The 20,985-nt window shown below is 45.9% G+C and overlaps 1 protein-coding gene across 3 annotated transcripts in view; it reads left to right on the top strand.

Moving 5' to 3' along the window:
• The window catches only part of KCTD12 (potassium channel tetramerization domain containing 12), a 71,038-nt gene extending 51,908 nt beyond the window's left edge, over positions 1–19,130 (top strand). For 2 of the 3 annotated variants that reach the window (XR_003208974.2, XM_073894419.1), the window contains one exon: positions 15,985–16,208. Coding sequence is in view for 1 of the 3 variants with exons in the window: in XM_073894419.1 (XP_073750520.1) it covers positions 15,985–16,027 (43 nt within the window). In the remaining 2 variants the exon portion in view is untranslated. Of the gene's footprint in view, positions 1–15,984; positions 16,209–19,072 lie in introns of those variants that run through there. The other variant, XR_003208975.2, reaches the window with a different exon arrangement.
• Positions 19,131–20,985: the final 1,855 nt, after the last annotated feature.

Below are 20,985 nucleotides of genomic sequence, written 5' to 3' on the forward strand. Positions count from 1 at the left end.
TCTGCACGGGCTTGCTCGGGGCGGGGTGGGAGGCTGGGAGTGGACCGGTTAGGCTGCAGTGAGGGAGGCCACTTCTGATCAAAAATTTAAGGATGGGAAGAAAAATGGGGAGGATTTGTCACACCATCAGCTTCTGACTTTACTACTAAATGTCAGGCCGACTATAAACTCAGTAGTTCTTTGCTTATGAGGCCTTGTTTTTTTTAAAGAAAACCTCCCACAATTGGGAAGAACGTAGCCATTTAACAGTTATTTAGTGAAACGTTCCAGAGGTTGGAATCGGTTGCTGTTTAAGACAGCAGTGCTTCTGCTGAGCAAGTGCAGACAAAGGCAGACTGCGGAAGACATCCATTGTCAGGACTCTGCCCTCTACGTTCATTGACTCACCCGTTCTCCTTATGGAAATATGTTACTGGCATGAGGTGTGAATGACTGATAGGAGTTTTAAGGGTCCTCTCTCCAGAGATCTCTTTTCACAGGAGTCCAACCTTGACCTCAGGTCAATTCCAAATCTGACTCTGGGGGCTCTCGCCCTGGTGACTCCCCTTTGCTATAAGATGGAAACTCCTCAAAAGGCAGGGGGGAGGCTGTGGGACCAATTCATGCTGTTTGTCCCTATGCCAGAGTCTTTGCTGATGATTGGATTATCTCGGCACTCTCCTTTCCCTTGTGTCCTCGGAGAGCTCCCTTTTTACTTCCTTCCCAGCCCTAGTCCTTTGAGAGGCTGCCATTTTTCAGCAATTTCTCCATACCTAAAGTTGAGACCCTTGAGGAAGGAAGACTCTTTGGGGTTTCAGGGAGTGTAAAAACCCCTGCAATTGCAGGCAAATATTTTTGCATATTTTTTTAAAGAAGAGGATTGATTAAATTCATTAGATTCTCAAAAGTCTCTGTGACATCCTTCACACCTCTCCCTACACCCCCTCCCCAACATCACAGATGCTCCATGATGGCATTGCAAGTAGCAGGGCGGAGAAATTATTTGAGGTCTCTGGGGTCTTCTTGTACACAGCTCCCATGGGACACAGGACCAACCAATGCAGTCATCCATCACTGTCCTTCCACAGTTGTTCTCTGCTGAGTGTGGATTCAGCGGTAACACTGTGAGCCTCTTAATTGAGCCTCACAGCAGTCCTGGGACTCCCAGGGTTGATGTCTGAATTATTCAGCGCTCTTTCAGTTGCAAGTTAGTTTAAACAGAAGAAATATTTATTGACTCACATAAATGTGATATTGTGGGGGGGGGGATGAAGTGGATTTCAGAGATGATTCACCTAATATAATCAGGAGTGGCTTTCCCTCTCAAAGATAAGGATGGTTACCGAGACTGAAGGCTTTCATTCTGCTCATTTAGTACCCATAGTGTGGACACTTTGCTCCCTCCTGCCCTTCCTTATCTGATAGCTACTGCTTGTGTCCTCAAGAACTCTCTCAACATTGCGCCACCCATGTGGTTCTTTGTGGCCATGGGAACGAGGTATGCTGACTGGTCAGCGGGCTTGGGTGACATACCAGCTTCTGGAGTTGGAGGGGGGGAAGTTAGTCCACTTTTGTTGAAATATATGGACAGAGAATGGGAAAGAGGTGGTTTCACAAGGGGAGACTCCTGCTGTTCCCAAAATGAAAGGGAAGGGATGCAAGGCAAAAGCAATGGATATCTATCATGATATCCTTTTTTTTTTTTTTTTTAAGATTTTATTTATTTGAGAGAGAGTGAGTGAGAGAGAGCACAAGCTGGGGGGGGGGCGGGGGAGAAGCAGAGGGAGAAGCAGACTCCCCACTGAAGCAGGGAGACCGATGCGGGGCTTGATCCCAGCACCCCGGGATCACCACCTGAGCCGAAGGCAAACGCTTAACCGACTGAAACACCCAGGCACCCCTATCGTGATAGCCTTCTAATTCAAGTGTGTTCACCATTTTAGAGATGGGAGGGGTCTTAGAACATCAGAGAGTTGAGAGACTTACGATTCCCTGAAACTGTATGGGAAGAAATCTGACGTGTGTATAATATGCACCTAGTCACAGGGAGGAAATGCACAGCTTTTACCAGCTGCTCGGCCAAGAACTGCCGATTGAGGCCCTTCATTTCTCAGATGAGGAAACAGAGGGCTCAGAAACTCTAGGTGACCTGCCCTCCGAGACATTTTGTCCGGCATTTATTGACGGCCCCAGGGTTTTCTGGCAGGACCCCGGTCTCCGGATACTGTTAAGAACAGCCTTCTCTTCTCCAGCATATGAGGGGAGCACTGTGCACGGGATCCACCTCTGGAGGCTCACAATGCATTTTAGGCCTATCAGAAGCTCTGAAAACCTTATTCTGAAGAAATACATTAAACTCCATTTAACCCAGAAACCTATTTGAATACTTTTTCTTTTCCTGAGCCACCTGGAACACAGTTTGGGAAACTGTGTTGGGGCACTTTGCCTTCCCTTTAGGCTCTGTGGGATCCCGTGGGTGCTGGCTGGGTATCGAGGACACCTCATTTCTAGTGCCCTGGGCTCCCTATTTCTCTGGTTCGGTGTCAGAGATTCCGGGACACAGTCCCTTTGTAATTTATGGAGGCGTCTCCCTGCTGCACTCAGCTGCGTTTTATCATACCTCCTTGGCTATGGCAAAGCAGTTAGACAAATGCTTCTGGCTCAGTGCAGGAGGGAAGGGATGGTCACAGTTCAGCGCCAGGCTCCCAGCGGGCCTCAGTGAGTGCCACGTGCCCGGGACGTAGGCCGTGTCCACAGGCCTGTTGTCTGCACGCTTGTGTGGTGGAAGCAGCTGGCTCTGCCCTCGGTCCCTTCTGGCCCCCCACCCACTTCCTCTCAGACCCCTCCCTCCCGCATCTCCTCAAGGGGGCTTTCCGGTGTCCGTTCTCTAGACGTTTCTCCTTTACTTGTATGTTTTCTCAGTCATTAACGATGATGATGATGATGATGATGATGATGATGATGATGATGATGATAGTCAATATTTACCGGGATCTCTCTCTATGCCAGGAATTGTTCTCAGCATTTTAGCTGTATTAATCATTAACTCTTCACAGCAGCGTGATGTGCTAGGTAATATTTGGTCCCACTTTATAGAGGCAGATTTATATTACATTTTACACCTAGGGATTTGTACAGCTCTGAGGATATAGCAGAGAACAAAACCAATGCATGCCCGTAGTTGGATTTATTCCTCCGTGGGGACAGCTGACTGAGGTGTCCACCAGGGAATACAGTCTCCCGGTGTCCATGAAATATTCATGGGCACTAAGGACAGTGTGTTCCTCCCCAGAAGTGTTCTGCTTTTATCAAATGTCGTGGGAGGATAAGATGTCTTTAACTTAAGAGCGATCCTAATGATGGGACTTTTAGACCCTGGTGGGGGGGGGGGTAGTTGGGGAGGTGACCTTAGACTAGGGAATTTCCCTCTCCCCTTAAAGCAGACTATGCACGGGACTGCCTCTCAGGAGCCATCTCTTCTTTTCTATTTGGGATTTCTGGAGTGGGAGATACAGGCATGCTTACCGTGGGGACGTAGAGAGAGTCAGTGCTTATGAATCCATTGTTGCTGATGCTTTGGGCCTGTAACAAAGCTGAGGAACTCCTCTCAGTGCCCCGGCTTTTCTTAGCGTGGGTCGGTTTGAATGTACCTCGAGGTGCCTCCACTCACACGTGCCCACTGTCTGTGCTCCTGCCCTTATGGTCTTCTTGTTCCACAGATGAGCCTGGTGCCTTAGTAGGACCCCTCCCCCTGCAACTCAGATGGAAGAGTTAGTGACAACATGTGTACCCTTCCTACAAGTTCTTACGTTTCAGATTAGGACTTGGGTTTCAACATAGGCACGTGAAGGGTTTTCCTTCAGATCAACTAAAATGTCCTTCTTACCATCTCTGCTGTTTCTTATAGATTGTGTCTGTTTGGCGGAGTATAGAGATTTGAATGCAACTGATGTGGTTATGGGTATTTGAGGTGAGGAGTCAGACTAAGAGGGAGGGAAAGGGGACAGTATCTGGTGAGTGCAGGTCTGGCAAAGTGAGGCAGGGGACTGGAGGCCAGAGGGGGTAGAGCCCAGGGGAGGCTGGAGAGGCCATCATGGCCACTTCCCAGAATGGGGGAGGCAGAGAAGAGGAGGAGGTTTCTAAGTAATGAACCCATGCTTTACCTCTCTGGTGTGTATTATAGACAGCCCATGGTCAGGAAACTGTGATAAAGCAGAATTTGTGTTCTAAACAGCTGATAGTTCATTAAGGAGGAAGGGTACTAGGCTGTCACCTCTAGGCAGAAAACTAAGGAGGGGTGAATTGTCCCCCCCCAAAAAAAAGACACGTTAAAGCCCAAACCCCCAGTACCTCTGAATGTGACCTTATTTAGAAATAGAGTCTTCAGAGACTTAATCAGGTTAAAATGAGGTCTAATGACCCTCACCTAAGGGTGGGCCCTAATCCAGTATGATGGGAAGTTTGGCCACAGAGATAGACACACACAGAGAAGACTAGATGGACAGACACAGGGAGGAGGCATGTGAGGATGGAGACAGAGCTCAGAATTGCGTTGCCACAGGCCAGGGAATGTCTGGGGTTATGGGAGGCTGGAAGGGGCAAGGAAGAATCCTTCCCCTATAGATTTCAGAGGAAGCAGGGTCAAGCTGCCACCTTGATTCTGGGACTCCCTGCCTACAGAACTGGGAGACAATACATTTCTGTTGCACTAAGTCACCCAGTTTGTGGTTCTTTGCTCCAGCAGCCCTAGGAAACTGATTAATCGAAGGGGAGCAGGCAATCACATTTGCTAAGACTTGGGATGCGCCAGGCACCGTGATGAGGGTATTCATAATTAGTGCTTCTTTTTATCCACCTGGCAACCCTGGAAGGTAGGCATTGTTACTCTAGAGGTTAAGGAATTGCTCAAGGGCATATAATGAGTACTCAGCGGAGCCTGGGGTTTCACAGAAGCCAGCTCTGCCACAGCCCTCGGTCCCTGGGGCCGTGGTGAGGGGATTGATGGTTAACCTGGGAGGTTTGCAGTTTGGGGCCACCCTGGGAATTTGGTCTGAGACTTTACTCTTTATACGTCACAGTGCTCACTGGTCTCTCTTACGTTCATGTGAAATTGCCGTCCTCTGCTCTGTCACGCTAGTTTGAAAATCTCTTTTCTATCTCATACAATTTTCCACATCCATCTCCATCCATCTCTCTGTGTTTAGGATCTCTTGAATCAGCTGCTAGCCTGGGACAGGTCACATGAATTTCAGGAACCGTGTAGGAAGAGAAAATTTTGATTTGAGAAGCCCAATGACGAACTATTATTATCGTGGGTCTACTGGTTTGTTATTTTGGTGTGAACTTCTAAACTTCTAGGGGTTCTATTTCAGCTGTTAGGAAAGTCTAAAGTGGGATGGAAGTATCTAGGATCATTAGTCTCATTATCTTCGTCAAAAATAATTGGTTTACTGCATGGAGATTGGTTCTTTCCTGGAAAGGTGCACAGCAAGTTAAATAGGCATGACCCTCATTTGCATAGACATTTCAATTAATTCTTGGCCTTGACATTCCACAGATAGTTTTAGAGTAAAGAAAGTATATACACAATTAGATATTAGTGAACTCTGAATTTTAAAAATAATAGAACCAAGGGGTAAAATATGTTTGAGTAGATGTCAGAATGGGAAGAAAATATAAAATGCACATATGCTAAGTCTATCAGTCTGGGTCTGATCGGAAGAGAAAAACCACAGTCATTTGAACACGGAAAGTTTAATACAAAGAATTACTGACTAACAGGGAAGGGGAGCAATATGGGGCTACCTGGGAAGAAGTAAAGAGAACTCTAGAATATCTGAACTTCGGAGTTGGGACAGCCATTATCCCTACGGCTAAGCTAGGGTCAGGGGAGAGCGCCCCCAGGGGCCCAGAGACCCACACCTTGGAGAGGGTGCAGCTGTGGCTGACAATAGCAGAGAAGTCAGTGTGATGCTGTGCTGTTGGAATTACCTAGAAAGTTGACCTTAGGAATTTGCCGGAAACCTGCCTTCTAGGGTGCTGGATGAAGTTGTTCACAGGGAGGTGTCTCAGAAACTCAGCTACAGATCTGCCCAAAGGGATGTTGGGAGAGCTGTGGGCTGCTCCGGGATGCAGACCACTGCGCCCTGCCGGAGCCCAGCAAGGGAGAAGCTGGTTCTGCTGCAGGTGCTGGGCCTTGGGGAAGCCACGTGTGCTGGGAGAGGACCCTCAAGATATTGGGAGTCTGGCAGGAGCCTGGAGATTAAACACCAGAACCAGGAAACAAAAATCTTTTCCTCCTGCAATGTCTCTCCAAAGGTTAACATAGCGCCAGCTAGCAGAGTAAAAACATTTAAAGGGACCATATCCATTTTTCCGGAGCAGACAAAAAGAACGACTTAGGAGCTGAGAGGCAATAAGTGGGTAAGCGTACTACTGAGCCGTAAAATTCTAAATAGCTTCAATTCCAGTTGCAGCTAATGGATCCAAATATAATTGGCCTGCGAATTGGCAGCGAGTTTCCTGCTGGCCAAAGTAAGATGAGCAACAAGACTAGTTTTCATTTTTGGTAAGACAAATAATTGCTACGCTTCAGGAGAGACCAAACATTTTCTAGAACATAAATTTAGAAGCAATTTCTCAGGTGATACCCGCTTCTGGAAAGGCACTGGAAGATGGAGGGCACAAAATGCCCAGAGGAACATCCATCCAAGATGAATTTCCTATAGTTTTATAGTTTCCTCATTGAGAGCTGAAAACATTACATATATACTGAAATCTGACTATTTATCAGATGCCGATATTTAGAAGCTTAATATGGATTAAGGAAATGTTGAGGTAGATAAAAATAAAGTCAATTATATTTCTGATGAGAGAGGAAAGTTGAGCACCTAGCAATAGAGTACTAAAAATACCTCCCCTGGGTTGAACACAGCGTAATAACATGAAAGCAAAAGAGCTTTTTGACTGGAGCCACTGGAAAATTTTAACCCTGGCATATAACTTCTTGTCATAAATATTTAAATAAGAGAATTTGATTTCTAGGATGTAGGTACCCATCTATATTAGACTCTTGGTATCTTCTTGAGAACTGCGGCTTTCAGAGTTTATTCTCAGACATGCCTCAGATAGTATGATTAGCATACCATTAAATTGAAGAGGTGAGGGAAAGTTTGGTTTCTTCACAGAAGCTTTTGCATTTATGAGATGTTTCTGTGTGTATTTCTGTGCCACAAAGAGGCAGATGTTTCTCTAACCTGCCTTATCTGATTTGACTTGGGAGGCGAGAGAAAGTACAATGTGTGTGATCTGAAATCCCCTCAAATAAAGTTAGGGACAGAGAAATATTGGTAAGCTTTCTTCTGTTAAGCCATTCTCCATGTTAAAATTAAATGATTTGTGAAAATTTACTTTAAAGTTCTTAGAATATGCTCTTTCTGTCGAGACCATGATTAAGTTTGCCATATACATAGAGTATCTCCATCACTAGCTGGTGGTGAAGAGCACTGTCTCTGGAGCCAGCTTGCCTGGGGTCAGTCCTGGGCTGGTGCTCATGATCGGAGACTCCCCCAACTGAGACACCTACCAGTTCCCCAGATTCTTACCCAGCAGCCCTCCAGTTAGGGTGCAGACATGTGACCTCGGTCCCACCAATCAGACTTCACATTGGAAGCCAGTGAAGCTGGGGCTGGTGTGGGGCCATCTTGGCTAGCGCAGGGGTAAGAGCATCCCGTGTCTGGAGACCGTCGTGGCAGTGCTGATTGTGTGGGCCAAGATGTCTGGAACCACAGGGCTGGATCAATGCAATTTGGGCATTTTATTGGCTGCTTCGTCCCCAAGCCTGTTGATGGGCTGTTCTAAGGGTCCCACGAGGGAACTCGTCTTATTTATTTATTTATTTATTTATTTATTTATTTATTCACTTAAACTATTTAGAATTGGTTTTGGGTCATCTGAAAGTAAACTGACATGGCAAGCTATTCAGGGAAAGAGTAGCTTTTGGAGTATTTTGCCATTACTGTGAGGGAATAGCCCTACTTTTTGCATCCTTTATTTAAACATCCAATGCTCTCTTGGTCCCCCTTCCCCTGACCTTCTGAACTGTGTATAGATCTAAGCCCTACGGTGGCTTGGGTCAGCTGTGGTGGTCACCTTTATAAGCTTGGGTGGTCAGTGCTCCCGCAGCTCCTACTGATTTCATGTTATCTTGTTTGACACACTGACTTGAACAACAGTATGTGAGCCCAAACTTTGAATTCGGGGTTCCTGATGATTGCAACATCTTATATGATAGAAGTAATAGAGTAGACAGATATTCAGGAAGGAAGATGGAGAGAATGACAGGGTATCTGGAGTTGTTTAGCGCCTGAAGCAGGGTGGACAGTGAGAAGGGTCAGAAGCACGAGAAAAGCAGAAAGAAAGGAAGCAGGCACAGTGAAGACAGGCCAGGGTCTGCCTCTTGCAGTGGTCCTCCTTTGAGCCTCTTTGTTAACCCAGAGGGCGTGGCCCAGTAGGGGGCGATGGGGGCAGACTGCTATGGCGCTCTTTTGCCAAAGATTCATTTAGTGTCTCACTAGGGTTTTCTTTCTCATGCCATCGTCCTAGCAGAAGTCTTTCAGGGGAAGAAATATCATCTGGCTACTTTTACCAAAACAAGTCTACTTTTATTTTTAAACAGAGAAATCTCAGTTAAGGGGGCCAGAGGACAGGGCCAGCATCTGGGGTTTAACGAGCTACCAAGACCTGGGCTCTGTGACCTTTTGTGGGAATGGCTGCTCTAAGAGGAGGCTCCTGGGAGAAATTGCCCTAAGCAGACTTTGGGAGGAAGACAGTTAAAGAAAGCCCTGGAACCAGCCCACAGCCAAATGGCTGGGCTGGGAGAAGTCATAGCTGTACTGATTTCACTGAGGATCTGGAGGCAGAGACTCGGAGCCTGAAGCGTAAGAGCACGTGGTAGCAGAAAGTATCCCAGTTGTAGTTTTGTTCCTTATCAGATATAATCTCTAAGTAATATATACTTTTATTGTGGTAAAATATGCATAAGACATAGTTTACCATTTTTACCATTTCTAGGTGTACATGTTAGTGACATTAAGCTGTGCAACCATCCCCACCATTCATCGCCAGAATGTTTTCTTCTCCCCAAACCGAAACTGTACCCATGATAGCCTGTCTCCCTATTCTCCCCTCCTCCCAGTATGGTAACCACCATTCTGCTTTATCCCTGGGATGCAAGGGTGGTTCAACATTCACAAATCAATCAGTATGATAGAACACATTAATAAGAGGAGAGAGAAGAACCGTATGGTCCTCTCAATCGATGCAGAAAAAGCATTTGACAAAATACAGCACCCTTTCCTGATTAAAACTCTTAAGAGTATACGGATAGAGGGAACATTCCTCAAGTTCATAAAATCCATCTATGAAAAACCCACAGCGAATATCGTCCTCAATGGGGAAAAGCTGAGAGCCTTTCCCTTAAGATCAGGAACACGACAAAGATGCTCACTCTCGCCACTATTGGTCAACATAGTACTAGAAGTCCTAGCAACAGCAATCAGACAACAAAAAGAAATAAAAGGTATTCAGATTGTCAAAGAAGAAGTCAAACTCTCTCTCTTCGCCGATGACATGATACTTTTTGTGGAAAATCCGAAAGACTCCACCCCCAAATTACTAGAACTCATACAGCAATTCAGTAATGTGGCAGGATACAAAATCAATGCACAGAAATCAGTTGCTTTCTTATACACTAACAATGCAGCTGTAGAAAGAGAGCACCAAAAACCATAAGATACCTCAGAATAAACCTACCCAAAGGGATAAAGGATCTATACTTTAGGAACTACAGAACACTAATGAAAGAAATCGAAGAAGGCACAAAAAGATGGAAAAACATTCCATGCTCATGGATCGGAAGAATAAACATTGTCTCTAGGAGTTTGAAACCACTGTGGTTACCTCACATAACTGGAATCATGCAGTATTTGTCTTTTTGGAACTGGCTGATTTTATTTAGCATAACGATCCTCAAGGTTCATCTATGTTGTAGTCTGTGGCAGATTGTCCTTCTCTTTTAAGGCTGAATAATATTCTATTGTATGTGTGTAGCATGTTTTGTTTATCCATTCTTCTGTCGATGGACATTTTGATTGTTCCCACTTTTTGGTGATTACAAATAGTGCTGCTGCGAACATGGGAATGTAGCTATCTGTTTGGGTCCCTGCTTTCAGTTCTTTTGGGATATATACCCAGAAGTAGAATTGCTGGATCATGTGGGAAATCTATATTTAATTTTTTTTACACTTAATTTGTTGAGGAACCACCAGAGGGTTTCTAAATAATATATATTTTTAAAGATTTTTATTTATTTCTTTGAGAGAGAGAGAGAGAGAATGGCGGGGGGGAGCGAGAAGCAGACTCCCCACTGAGCAGGGAGCCCGAGGTGGGGCTCGATCCCAGGACCCTGGGATCATGATCTGAGCTGAAAACAGATGCTTAACTGACTGAGCCACCCAGGCACCCCTCTAAATAATATTTGTAATAAACCTTCTTATTAAGGGAAATTGAAATGCAATAAAATAGAAAGAAGAGTATAATGAATTCTCGTGTGTACCACATTTGGTTTCAATAGTTGTTTAGGATGATTATGTGGTGTGTAATGTGGATCAACTTATTAACTTATTGAGCAGTTGAGTATCAAATGATGAATCAGACATGATTCCTGTCAGCTGAGGTAACCCTGGGTGGTGGCGAGGGCAGGTGCGCAGCTCCAGTCCCCTCCTCTGGGAGCATGGCTGGCTGAGAGCCCCAGTCGCTGCTCTGGATCTACCATCATGTTTGTGCGTACTACACCCTCAGTGAGTGGGCTGCTAGTAGCACGGTGGGGGGACTGTCACCCACTGTGAGATGCAGGATTCTTCCAATGGTGACTTTGACTCAAGACCTTTCCATCAGCCTGATCAGACCTTTCTCAGAATGTTCTGTGATCTGAGGCTCTATTCAATTTTCCTCCCTTCCCCTCTCCTCTTTTGCACTGGTCAGCTCAGCATCTCTCCCAGTTCTCTTCCCTTACTTCTCCACAGGTGTTTCCCATGGTAAATCTCTTACACATCCAATCCTGTCTGTTTCTTGAAGGACCTGAGCCAACCTATTTAAGGCTTTACTTAAGTTTTGGGTCTTTTTCACATCCCAGAAATGCAAACAATTTGAACTTCAAGAGGACTCATTCCTTCTTAAATATCCTTTGGCCCCTGCCACCAGGTATCTCTCACTGGCCGTCTTTTTCTGCAAGTTGAAATCATTTTGGCCTTTCTCCATTCACTGAACTTATTTTCCACCATTTACCCAAGTGTATGTGTCCCTCTGGTGTGGAGGAGTTAGTCCCTCCTTAGAGTCAGAATCTTTGGGACTCATCTTTCTTGCCAAAGTTTGCTTATTAAGGTATATCCCAAATGAAGATAATTTCCTATCTAAGTGGGCTTCTGACATCAGCCTTTAAAATATGTGTTTTTCAGCCCCACTACACATGAATATAGATGGATGAAGAAAATGAAAAGTGAAGTGTAGTGGGTGTTGGGATTGATCTGGCTACTGGGTAGTGTGAGCCACGAAGGAGGGGATGTTAGACTTGAACTGGGGCCGGGGTGGTGGTGGTGGTGGGTGTGCAGAAAGCAGAAAGCCCAGGTAGGATCCTACTTGCTGCAGTTGCCCGGAGGGGGTGAGGTGGCGTAGGGGGTGGGAAGTAGGTGTGGAGAGGAGTGGAAGTAGCCCTACTCAAAAAGGTCTCAATATGAAAAAAAGATCATTGTCATCAAAAGACCTGATGCTTATTTCACATTTATTAGGTACACTGGTCTAAGCGCTTTCCATGCAACTCCATGAATCCACACAGCAGGCGATGTTTCTTGCCCCACTTTCCAGAGGAGGAGAATGAGGCACAGAGTGAGAAACTGGGTGGCTTGTCAAGGTCTTAGCACCAGAGAGGGGTAGAGTCAGGATATGGACTCAGGCTGGCTCCCGACCGTGTGTTCGTCCCCTCTCTCCCCCACTCCTAACACCATGAGGCAGGCCTGGGAACTGGCTGTGGGTGCTAGAGAGAAGGATGGTCAGAGTTCAGCATTCTAGAATCTGGTACACTAATTTTTTCATTTGACCTCAAATGCAGAGATAGTAGTATCATTACTAATGCTTACTCTAATAGAAAAGACAATATTTAATATTTATAGCAAGCCGATGCCATTTATTTAAGCAGATGCGATCACTGACATGTGGGTTATCTATCTGTTGCAATACCACATACAGAGAAATGATGGGTATTCCTGAACTGAACCTTCATGAATCTTTCCATGCTCCCATCCCATACCGCTCATAACTCAAGCTTTTTCTTTCTGAATTGTAATAAAACGTCTTCACTATAATGTGTCATCTTTACTTGCAATTAAAACAGAATAAGGATATATGAGTCAAATGGTACATTTTTATTCTTTTCCGGTTCTCATCTCTATGAGCTGTGGAATAAAATAACAAAAATGACAAGAGAAAGTTGAAATATGTCTGTGGATTGATTTCTGTGTCCTATTTCTAAAGCAAGCAAGAAAGTGTTCATATTAAAGTAGATTTCCTTTCCAAAAATGTACAGCTTCTTAAAAGACTATAAGCCATTGACGTACAATTGCTTAGAAGTATACAATTATTTTAAAAGTAAAAAAGACTTCCAATTTATAAGTTTCCTCGGCTATTCCTTCAAAGTCTTATTTATTCTCCCTGAAAGCACTCAGCAAACCACGAATGCAACAAAGAACAAATGGAACTGGGTGGCTCAGACGGTTGGGCATCTGCCCTCAGCTTGGGTAATGGTCTCAGGGTCCTGGGATCGAGCCCCCATGTCGGGCTCTCTGCTCGGTGGGAGGCCTGCTTTGTCCTCTCCCTCTGCTGCTCCCCCTGCTTGTACTCTTCTCGCTCTCTCTGTCGAATAAATAAATAAAATCTTAAAAAAATTAAAAAAAAAAAAGAACAAACGTCCTAAATGCAAGATGGAATCAGGCCAACAGCTATTAGTCTGAGATAGGTGATATATTGACTCGGTGTATTAGGTAAGCTATTTATTTTCTTTATTTACGATCACTTAAGTCTAATTGCTTTAGAAGATAAAAGGTAATTTTTGATTTATGCAGAAAACCTGGGGGGAAAGTTTCTGAGCACTTTAATCTTTTTTTTTTAGGGGGGGTGGCAGGGGGAGAGAGAGAGAGAATCTTAAGCAGGCTCCACACCTAATGTGGAGCCAGTGTGGGGCTCGATCTCAGGACCCTGAGATCACGACCTGAGCCGAAATCAAGGGTTGGACGTTTGACTGACTGAGACCCCAGGCCCCCCAGAGCATTTTAAAAGATATTCACAGCTAGGCTCTGGGTGCCTTCTGGAAGAAGTTGCATCCTGTGTGAAAGTGTCTCCACAGTTTTTACCTTATTATCGCTACCGTGTTCCATAAGGGACCACAACCATCACTGTTGCTTTCTAGGGGGTGAGGCCCTGTGCTATGGCACTGAGCCCACTCAGCGGGCCCAGTGGTGGGACGCAGAGCCTTCTCCCGGGGGGGGGGGCGGGGAAATGCGGCCAGCTCACCAGGGGGACTGGGCTCTCTGCTCCAGCTTCTCCTACTTAGAGCCACGCTCAGCATGTTATGAGGGAAACCAGTAGTCCTTGCACCCCATGTGAAGGTGTGTTGACTTCTTCCTCCCGCCTGTCAGCTTGGCTCTGAGCCTCCTGCTGCCTCTGAGCCTCCCCCCACGACCCAGTTCAGTGCCCTGGGTGGGGGGGTGGGGAATGCCAAACCCTTATCCGGTACTACTGGGGAAAACCCGTTCACAGAGACTCTGATGCCCTTGTCTACTGAGTCCTCTGCAGCAGCTTGCTGGGAAATATTTATGGATAATTTTGGTGATGCTTTACCGGGACAGAGCGTCCCAGGCCCTCATCATCATCATCATCATCATCATCATCATCATCATCATCTTCATTAAGTGCCCAATTCTGGGTGATTTTCTGTTTGATACTGAATCAAAAATTAAACAGCCTAGATTTCCTCTGTGTAGAATTATAACTTAGGGTAAACACCATCGCTGAAGGGATGGGCACAAATTTGCAAATATGACCGAGGGATGAAACCAACTTGGTAGCAGCCAGCATGGGTGGAACCATGATTGGCATATCAGAAGGAGATATGCAGGTAACGGGGACTCTTGAGGAACAGGAAGTAGTTTGCCTTTCTCTGGTTAGTATTTCAGGGGAACAGGGACAGCAGAGCTCCCCTTCGCTGAGTCTCAGTGGTCAAATAGAGTGTGGGGGTGGTGGGTATTCCGGGATTCTCGGTGCTCAGTTTTATGGAGAGGAGTCATGAATTGACTTAAGTTCTGACTGCTGGTACTGGAGGTGGGTTGAAGGAGCAGTGCCTAAGAAAGAAACCAGGTTCAGACTCAGACCTGGGTTTGAATCACAGCCCTGTGACCAGCTGTAAGATCTGGGGCAAATCATGCAACTGGAATTCTCAGCCTCGTTTTATTTGTCTGTAAAATGGGAATAACATCTGCTTTGTCTGATGTATCTGAGATCCCTGGCTTGTATCACAAAGAGCAATCACTGCTATCTTGGTACATAGAAGGGTCAAGGCAAATAACAACGTCCACAGGGCCCACACGAAAAATTCTGGAGGGTTGGATATCACCATGAATCTGTGTTTCCTAAAGGCGGCATGGCCCTGGGTTAAAATCTAGGTTTTCGTGCTATAAGTAGATCCACAATCTAAAGATGAAACTTTTTTTTTTTTTTTTAAAGCTCTCAAAACCCTGTGGGGAGAGGCAGAGAAATCCACCTTATTTCACACTTGCGTTTCTGGACAGTGGCTTTGGAGATGGTGGGTAGGACAGGCATCTAAGCTGTGGGTAAGCTTCAAGACCTCCACCCTGCTCTCTATACTGCCTGTTAATGCTGAGCCACAGCTTCCTTTTTATGTTTCCATATGTTTCCTCTGTAGCTGCAAGCCTGCCCAGGCTGCAGGAGAGAGGCCGTGGGGTCCAGACGTGGGCTGAGCTCTGTCTCGGCCCCACTGCAGTCCAAGTTGGCACGAGGAGATGAAGACCTCTCTTCAGAGCAGCCCACCAGACGCCTCATGAGGAGTGTGGGCAGAACAGATGAGAAGTGCACAATTTCTGATTCAGAAAACCCTGGGGCTAGAGCTTCTCAAACGTTCATGCTCCATGAGCCCCTTCCTTTCTCTTACCCCGAGCACAAGAAGACAATGAGGAGTAGTGGGCAGAGAGTGCCCAGGAGACCTGAATTCAAGTTCTGTGTAATCTTGGGTTCCCACTACTCACTCCGGGCTAGGTTTTCTATCAGTAAATGACCAAAGTGGACAGAGGTCGTTCCAAGTTGCAATGCCTGGGCCTTAAACTCCCAAGGGTGGGCAGAACCTTTCCCGCACCTCTCCCCGCCCCCCCCCGACAATGGCCCATGTGCCCAGGGCTCTGTTTTTTGGGTCTCTGCTTCTCTGACTGCCCCCAGAGCTTGGCTGTTTGCCACCTACCTTCTGGGTGAAGCAGAGGGTGCTGAGGGCTTGCGCTTAGAAAGGAAGTGAGAGAAGTCAGAGCCTGCTGCGAGCCTGGGTTGCTTGGGGAGGGTGGGGAGGGTGGGGCAGCTGAAAGTTTGTGTTCATTTCTATTTGCTTTGTGGAAATTGAGACCGGGTTGCTGGGAGCCAGAGACCATCCAATAAACACTATTTCCAGGACAGGAGTTGGGGGGCTCTACTCCCTGAACATTTCACTTCTCTGCTTCAGGACTTTTTCATGAAACCTTTCAACAGCGAGCACTTAGCTAAAGCTTGGTGCCGTTCCTCAGCCGCTGGCCTTCCTGTCCAACTGGCCAGGCTGCCAGAAGTGGCTCATTGTGTTTTGGGGCAGTGGGGTTTAGTGAGACCTAGGATCTCATTCTTACATTTTTCTCCTCACAGTCCACGCTGGAACAACAAATCTCATGCCCGAGAATGGAGCTGAAGAAGCTGAAAGGAAAGCGGGGTCCACACAGGAGAAACGAAGGAGGGGATTAAGAGAGATAGGAAACATCTCATCAATGTGGCACCTCCATCCTCTGGATATTCCAGAGGAAACCTCCAGAATGTCCCGCTTCCCAAATGTACATACATCGAAAGCCAATGAGATTTTGTGACCCATAGTATTCTCTGCCTGGTGCCCAGTGATATGCTCAGTGGAGGTAAAAATGCAAAGTACGGCCTGGAAAGAAATTTATTTTTGTGGTTTCTTAGAAATGACTGCCATCCGTAGCTCTTAGAACGTGAAGCAGCAGATGGAGTTGCATACGCCCCATGGGAGGGAGGACGGGGGCAGCAATTTCTTTCTGACTCCAGTGTATTTCATACTGAGACACAGGAAGGCTCATGGAATTTGATGCCCCAGCTCATCACTGCTCAAGACTCAATTCAGCCCAGATTGCTCCTGTTGGAGAAGTGACCTCGGATGGTTCCTTTAATGAGGCAGGAAGGGGAAATTCCATTTTCTGCCTGAGTGCAGCCTGCCTGAAGGCTGAGGGGTCCAGATGCCGAGCCGGTGACCGACTTGGATCCAGGAGCGGCAGTGTCAGCAGATCTGGAGGCTCAGCCTCGCTTGGAATCAGATGCTATTAAAGCAGAACAGAATCTCCTCTGAACAAGCCATGGCCACCATCTGCTGTAGCAATGTCCCCACCGTGATGTGCTCCCTGCTTCTTCTGGTTACCTTCCCATGCATGTAGTGCCACTTGATTTGAGAGGCTGTAAGCTATAAATAATGGCTTTAGCACCCCGGCTCAAGCCAGGGGCAGAATTCTCTATGGTGGAATCGTGCCAGTGCCCTGAAAAGGCAGTGGTGGCCCCTCATCTGCCTCCCTCCCTCCCCCCAGTTCCCTCCTGCCGGTCCCCACCCTTTCTTTTTCCAGGCCTCTGGGACTCTCTCTTGCTTGGCAGCTGCATCTGGTGGACCAGCTTGGAGCAATGAGCTTCTGCCTCCCAGCTCAGTGAAACTTGAAGTTTGAAAGAGAGCCTCCAGAAGAGAGTAGCACTGATTCCAGAAGAATGGACTTGGAATGGTGGCTTGGCAAGTGCCCAGCTTGCTGGCTTCCGGGCCAGGGAGATACTGTTGCACAAGGTGGCCTTTGGAGTGCCCGTCCTCTGAATTAGACCATCTAGGTCATTTGCCACGTTTTTGGGAGTAGGGCTGGCACTGACACAAATTAATTTCCAATTCTGCCCTCAGAATAGCAGCACCCAAGATCTGGGACTGTTGGCATTTAGTAGGCTGCCCTGGGGGCAACTTCTTCAGATGTTTTTGTCATTTCTTTTAGCACAGGGTTCTAACCTGGTAGTAACTGTAGGGCTTTGGGTGTCTTAGGGAGCTAAAACAAAGTATCATAGACTACGTGGCTTAAACAACAAACGTTTCTCTCTCATAGTTCTGGAGGCTGGGAATCCGAGATCATGATGCCGGCTGATCGGGTTCCTGGTGAGGGCTTGATGCCTGGCTTGCGGATGCTGGCTGCCTTCTGGCCCTCAGAGGGAGTGGGAGAAGGAGAGGGAGAGCCAGGGACAGAGCTTGTAAGGTTGAATCGGCTTGAGAACCCCAGGCGCTCCAAATTCTAGCCTGTTGTTATTTCAACAACGTTCTTGTGCCTCAGGTACCAGTTGTTCTTTTAGTTACGATATTTGCTCTTTCAGACTTCTTTTGACAAGAAATTTGTACGTCTGAAGTCAATTTATTTAATAATAAGAGTATCTGTCCCTACGATGGAAGTTGAAACCGAAGCATTTGCAGATGACACCATCAAATGAGTAGCATCTGCCTCAAAAAGCAGGCCTAATATATTCTGCCCTGGGCAAAAGTAACGGGACCTCTTATAAGGAGAGTTGACAACTTGAATGAAAGTATCACGTGGTCCTTGAGATTAAATAGTGGCAAGAGTCACCATAGAAAGAAAGCATTTCGCATGCTCTTAACAGGAAGCTTGAGACCCTTGTTTGACCTGATCAATATGATGAAGAATGAGAAAGACTGTGCCATCCAGGTGGGGTGGGGGGTGGGGACAAGTACATGTGGGAGGCAGGAGACCAAGGGACAGAGAGGCCAAGGTGGGCACACTAGGAAGGCAGAAGGAGCCCCTTTTCCCCAACTTGATGTCCTGACTCCTAGAGGCAGGTGTGTTCTGTGGTGGTGAAGAATGGACTGAAAGTCCTGTAATTGGAATCCTATAACCCGCCCTGAGGCCAGGCGCACCAAGTGAACTGCTTTCAGGTTGTATTTCCGGGCTGGCCAGGCGAGGCACACACATGAGGGGCCTGAAAGCTGCAAGGCTCAGTGTAAGTGGACGTGTTGGCTTTCTCGTTTCTCCCTCAATCTCCCATGAGCTTACATCCTCCAGAGGTGAATTCACTGTGTGTGCTGACAACATGGAATATCAAAGCCTATAGAGGGGAGGACTGGCCTTGCCTGAGGGAGAGAGCCCCAAGCTAAATGTCACTCTGAGGGTCGTTTGGCTGTAAGCCTGGCAGGACCTCCTGGTGACACTTCTAACGTGACCCGCACCTTCTTTCAGACTTAACGTACGTAACCAGGGCAATTATTTATACACAGTGTACTCGAACTACATTTCCTCCAGCTATGACCAAGTTTAATCTCAACCTATTTTTCTCATTTAAGCTCTTGCCCCGCATTCTCCTCCCAGTTCCTGTTTTTCATTTCAGAAGCAGTTTATGAGTTGAAACACTCATAAACTTTCGTTGTTGAAACACTCTTGAGAAAGTGAAATGTGACTTATCACCGGCTAGCCTGACGTACGTGTGATACAGTCTTGTCTTGGACAAAGCGGAGTACTTTATTACCTTATTTTTGAAGAAATGAGTCATTTCTGGGTGTGTTTCCAAGAAACGGACAATTTAATAATAAAAAATATTTGTCTTTATGTAAGATATTTGTCTTTATGTAATATATAGTAGAAGAGTATTTGTCTTAATAATAATGTTTTAAGGTAAGATGTCGTTGTACCTTACACAGGGAAAGAATGGGACACAGGGTCTCCCGCCAGATGAAGGGAAAGGAGGAACACGAGAGTACTGACAACAAAGAAGACTGGAGGTGACTTTGGTGAGGACACCCGGAACAGTGAGAGCATCCCTCCGTATGTGTGTATCGCTTCACGTCAACTTTTTTTTTTAGTACTTTTTTCACTTTTTTTTTTAAAGATTTATTTATTTATTTTGAGAGAGTGAGAATGAGAGAGAGAGAGAGAGAGAGAGAGAGAGAGAGTACATGAGAGGGGGAATGGTCAGAGGGAGAAGCAGGCTCCTTGCTGAGCAGGGAGCCCGATGCGGGACTCGATCCCGGGACTCCAGGATCATGACCTGAGCCGAAGGCAGTCGCTTAACCAACAGAGCCACCCAGGCGCTCCCTATTTTCACTTTTTAATAAAAATTTAAAGTTTTATAGTGTAATATTTTTTAATTACAGCATCAGAAATAGAGGCACTATTTCTATTTACGATTCTGGAAATTAGGGGAAAAATGACTATTTGACAGTTGTTATACAAGGTACGTTGGTGATATAGCAGTACCAGTCAATTTTCCAGAAAAACTTGCATTCTGTAAATTGTTTTTGCACTGGATGAATTTCATGACAACTTTTTGAGGTAGGCTGGTTAGGCTATATTGTTTACCTTTAATGACACAGTGGGAACTGGAGGACGCTCCACCTCGAAAGAATGTTCTGGTGGTTGTGGGGAGCAATGCCACCTATGTGGTATGGGGGTCTGGGAACTCCAGGCTGCTATTGATTTGGAATCCAGATTCCCTCACAGACCCACCTGCTCTCTGGTGACCACTGCCTCCCACCAATCCCCATGACCAGAATCTCATCAACTACCTACTAGAGAGAAATTGGTTTATTGATTTAATCGATTTATATTTTTTTTGAGAAATTAGTTTACTAATTACTATTGTTGAGGGCCTATTACATGCAGGTCATCCTTCTAGATTCCAAAGAAAGATTTATAGACACAATCCTTGCTTTGGAGGCAACAGTTAGTAATAATATTAATACTAAGGATAGTTTCCCTTCATGAAGTAATCATCACTGTTCTAGATGTAGGGATATAAAGATAAATCAGACATAATCCATGTCTTCTGGGAACTCATGTTTAATGCTGAAGTTAAAAGGATGAATCAGATACTGTTCCTGTACTTAAAGGGTACAATCGAGTAAATACTAGTAAATATAAATAATAATGACAATAATAGCTTCTGTGTACCAGGCACTGTATTAAGTGCCCTGATTCTACTCCTTAAACCTTACTCTTTGCAAATGTATCTTAATAATTAATTGGGATAATTAGTTGTCCCAATTACAGAGAAGGGTTTAGGATCAGAAAGATAAAGTGAGCTGATATTAATCACCTGGGCAGAATATTGTGGAAAAGAGATCAAAGCCAGCCTGACTCCCTAGCTTGCCCTATTTCCTCCACACAAGAACAGAGGCCTGTTGCTTAGCAAAGTTTTATCATCAATAGGGAAGGCTCTCTTACATCATCTACAGTGTTTTCAGAAGCATAACTGCCCAATGAAATGCTCTAGTGGAAACCAGTGTGGGAAAGCACAGAGCCTCCAGGATGGGCCCCTCTGAAAGAACGTGCATATTAATTAAGGTAGATTCATTGCAGTAAGAAACAAATTGGAGTCAAGAATGTGCAATGGCTCAAACATAATAGTTTATTTCTTGCTTATATAATACCCTGAAGGGTGTTCTTTAATTGGAGCTTCCTTCCTGGTGGTGATTCAGGGACCCAACCTGCACCTACCCTGTGGCTCTGCCGTGTGGCTCTGTCGTCCTCCCCATGTGGCTTCCAAAGTGGTTGTGTTTGTTGCATCAGGCCAGTGGGTGGAGAAAGAATACAGACTGCTGTGCATGGAAGTTCC

This window comes from Callorhinus ursinus, unplaced genomic scaffold, assembly GCF_003265705.2.
Source record: "Callorhinus ursinus isolate GAN/ISIS: 27379988/994484 unplaced genomic scaffold, GSC_fseal_2.0 scaffold7, whole genome shotgun sequence".
Lineage (NCBI taxonomy): Eukaryota > Metazoa > Chordata > Mammalia > Carnivora > Otariidae > Callorhinus > Callorhinus ursinus.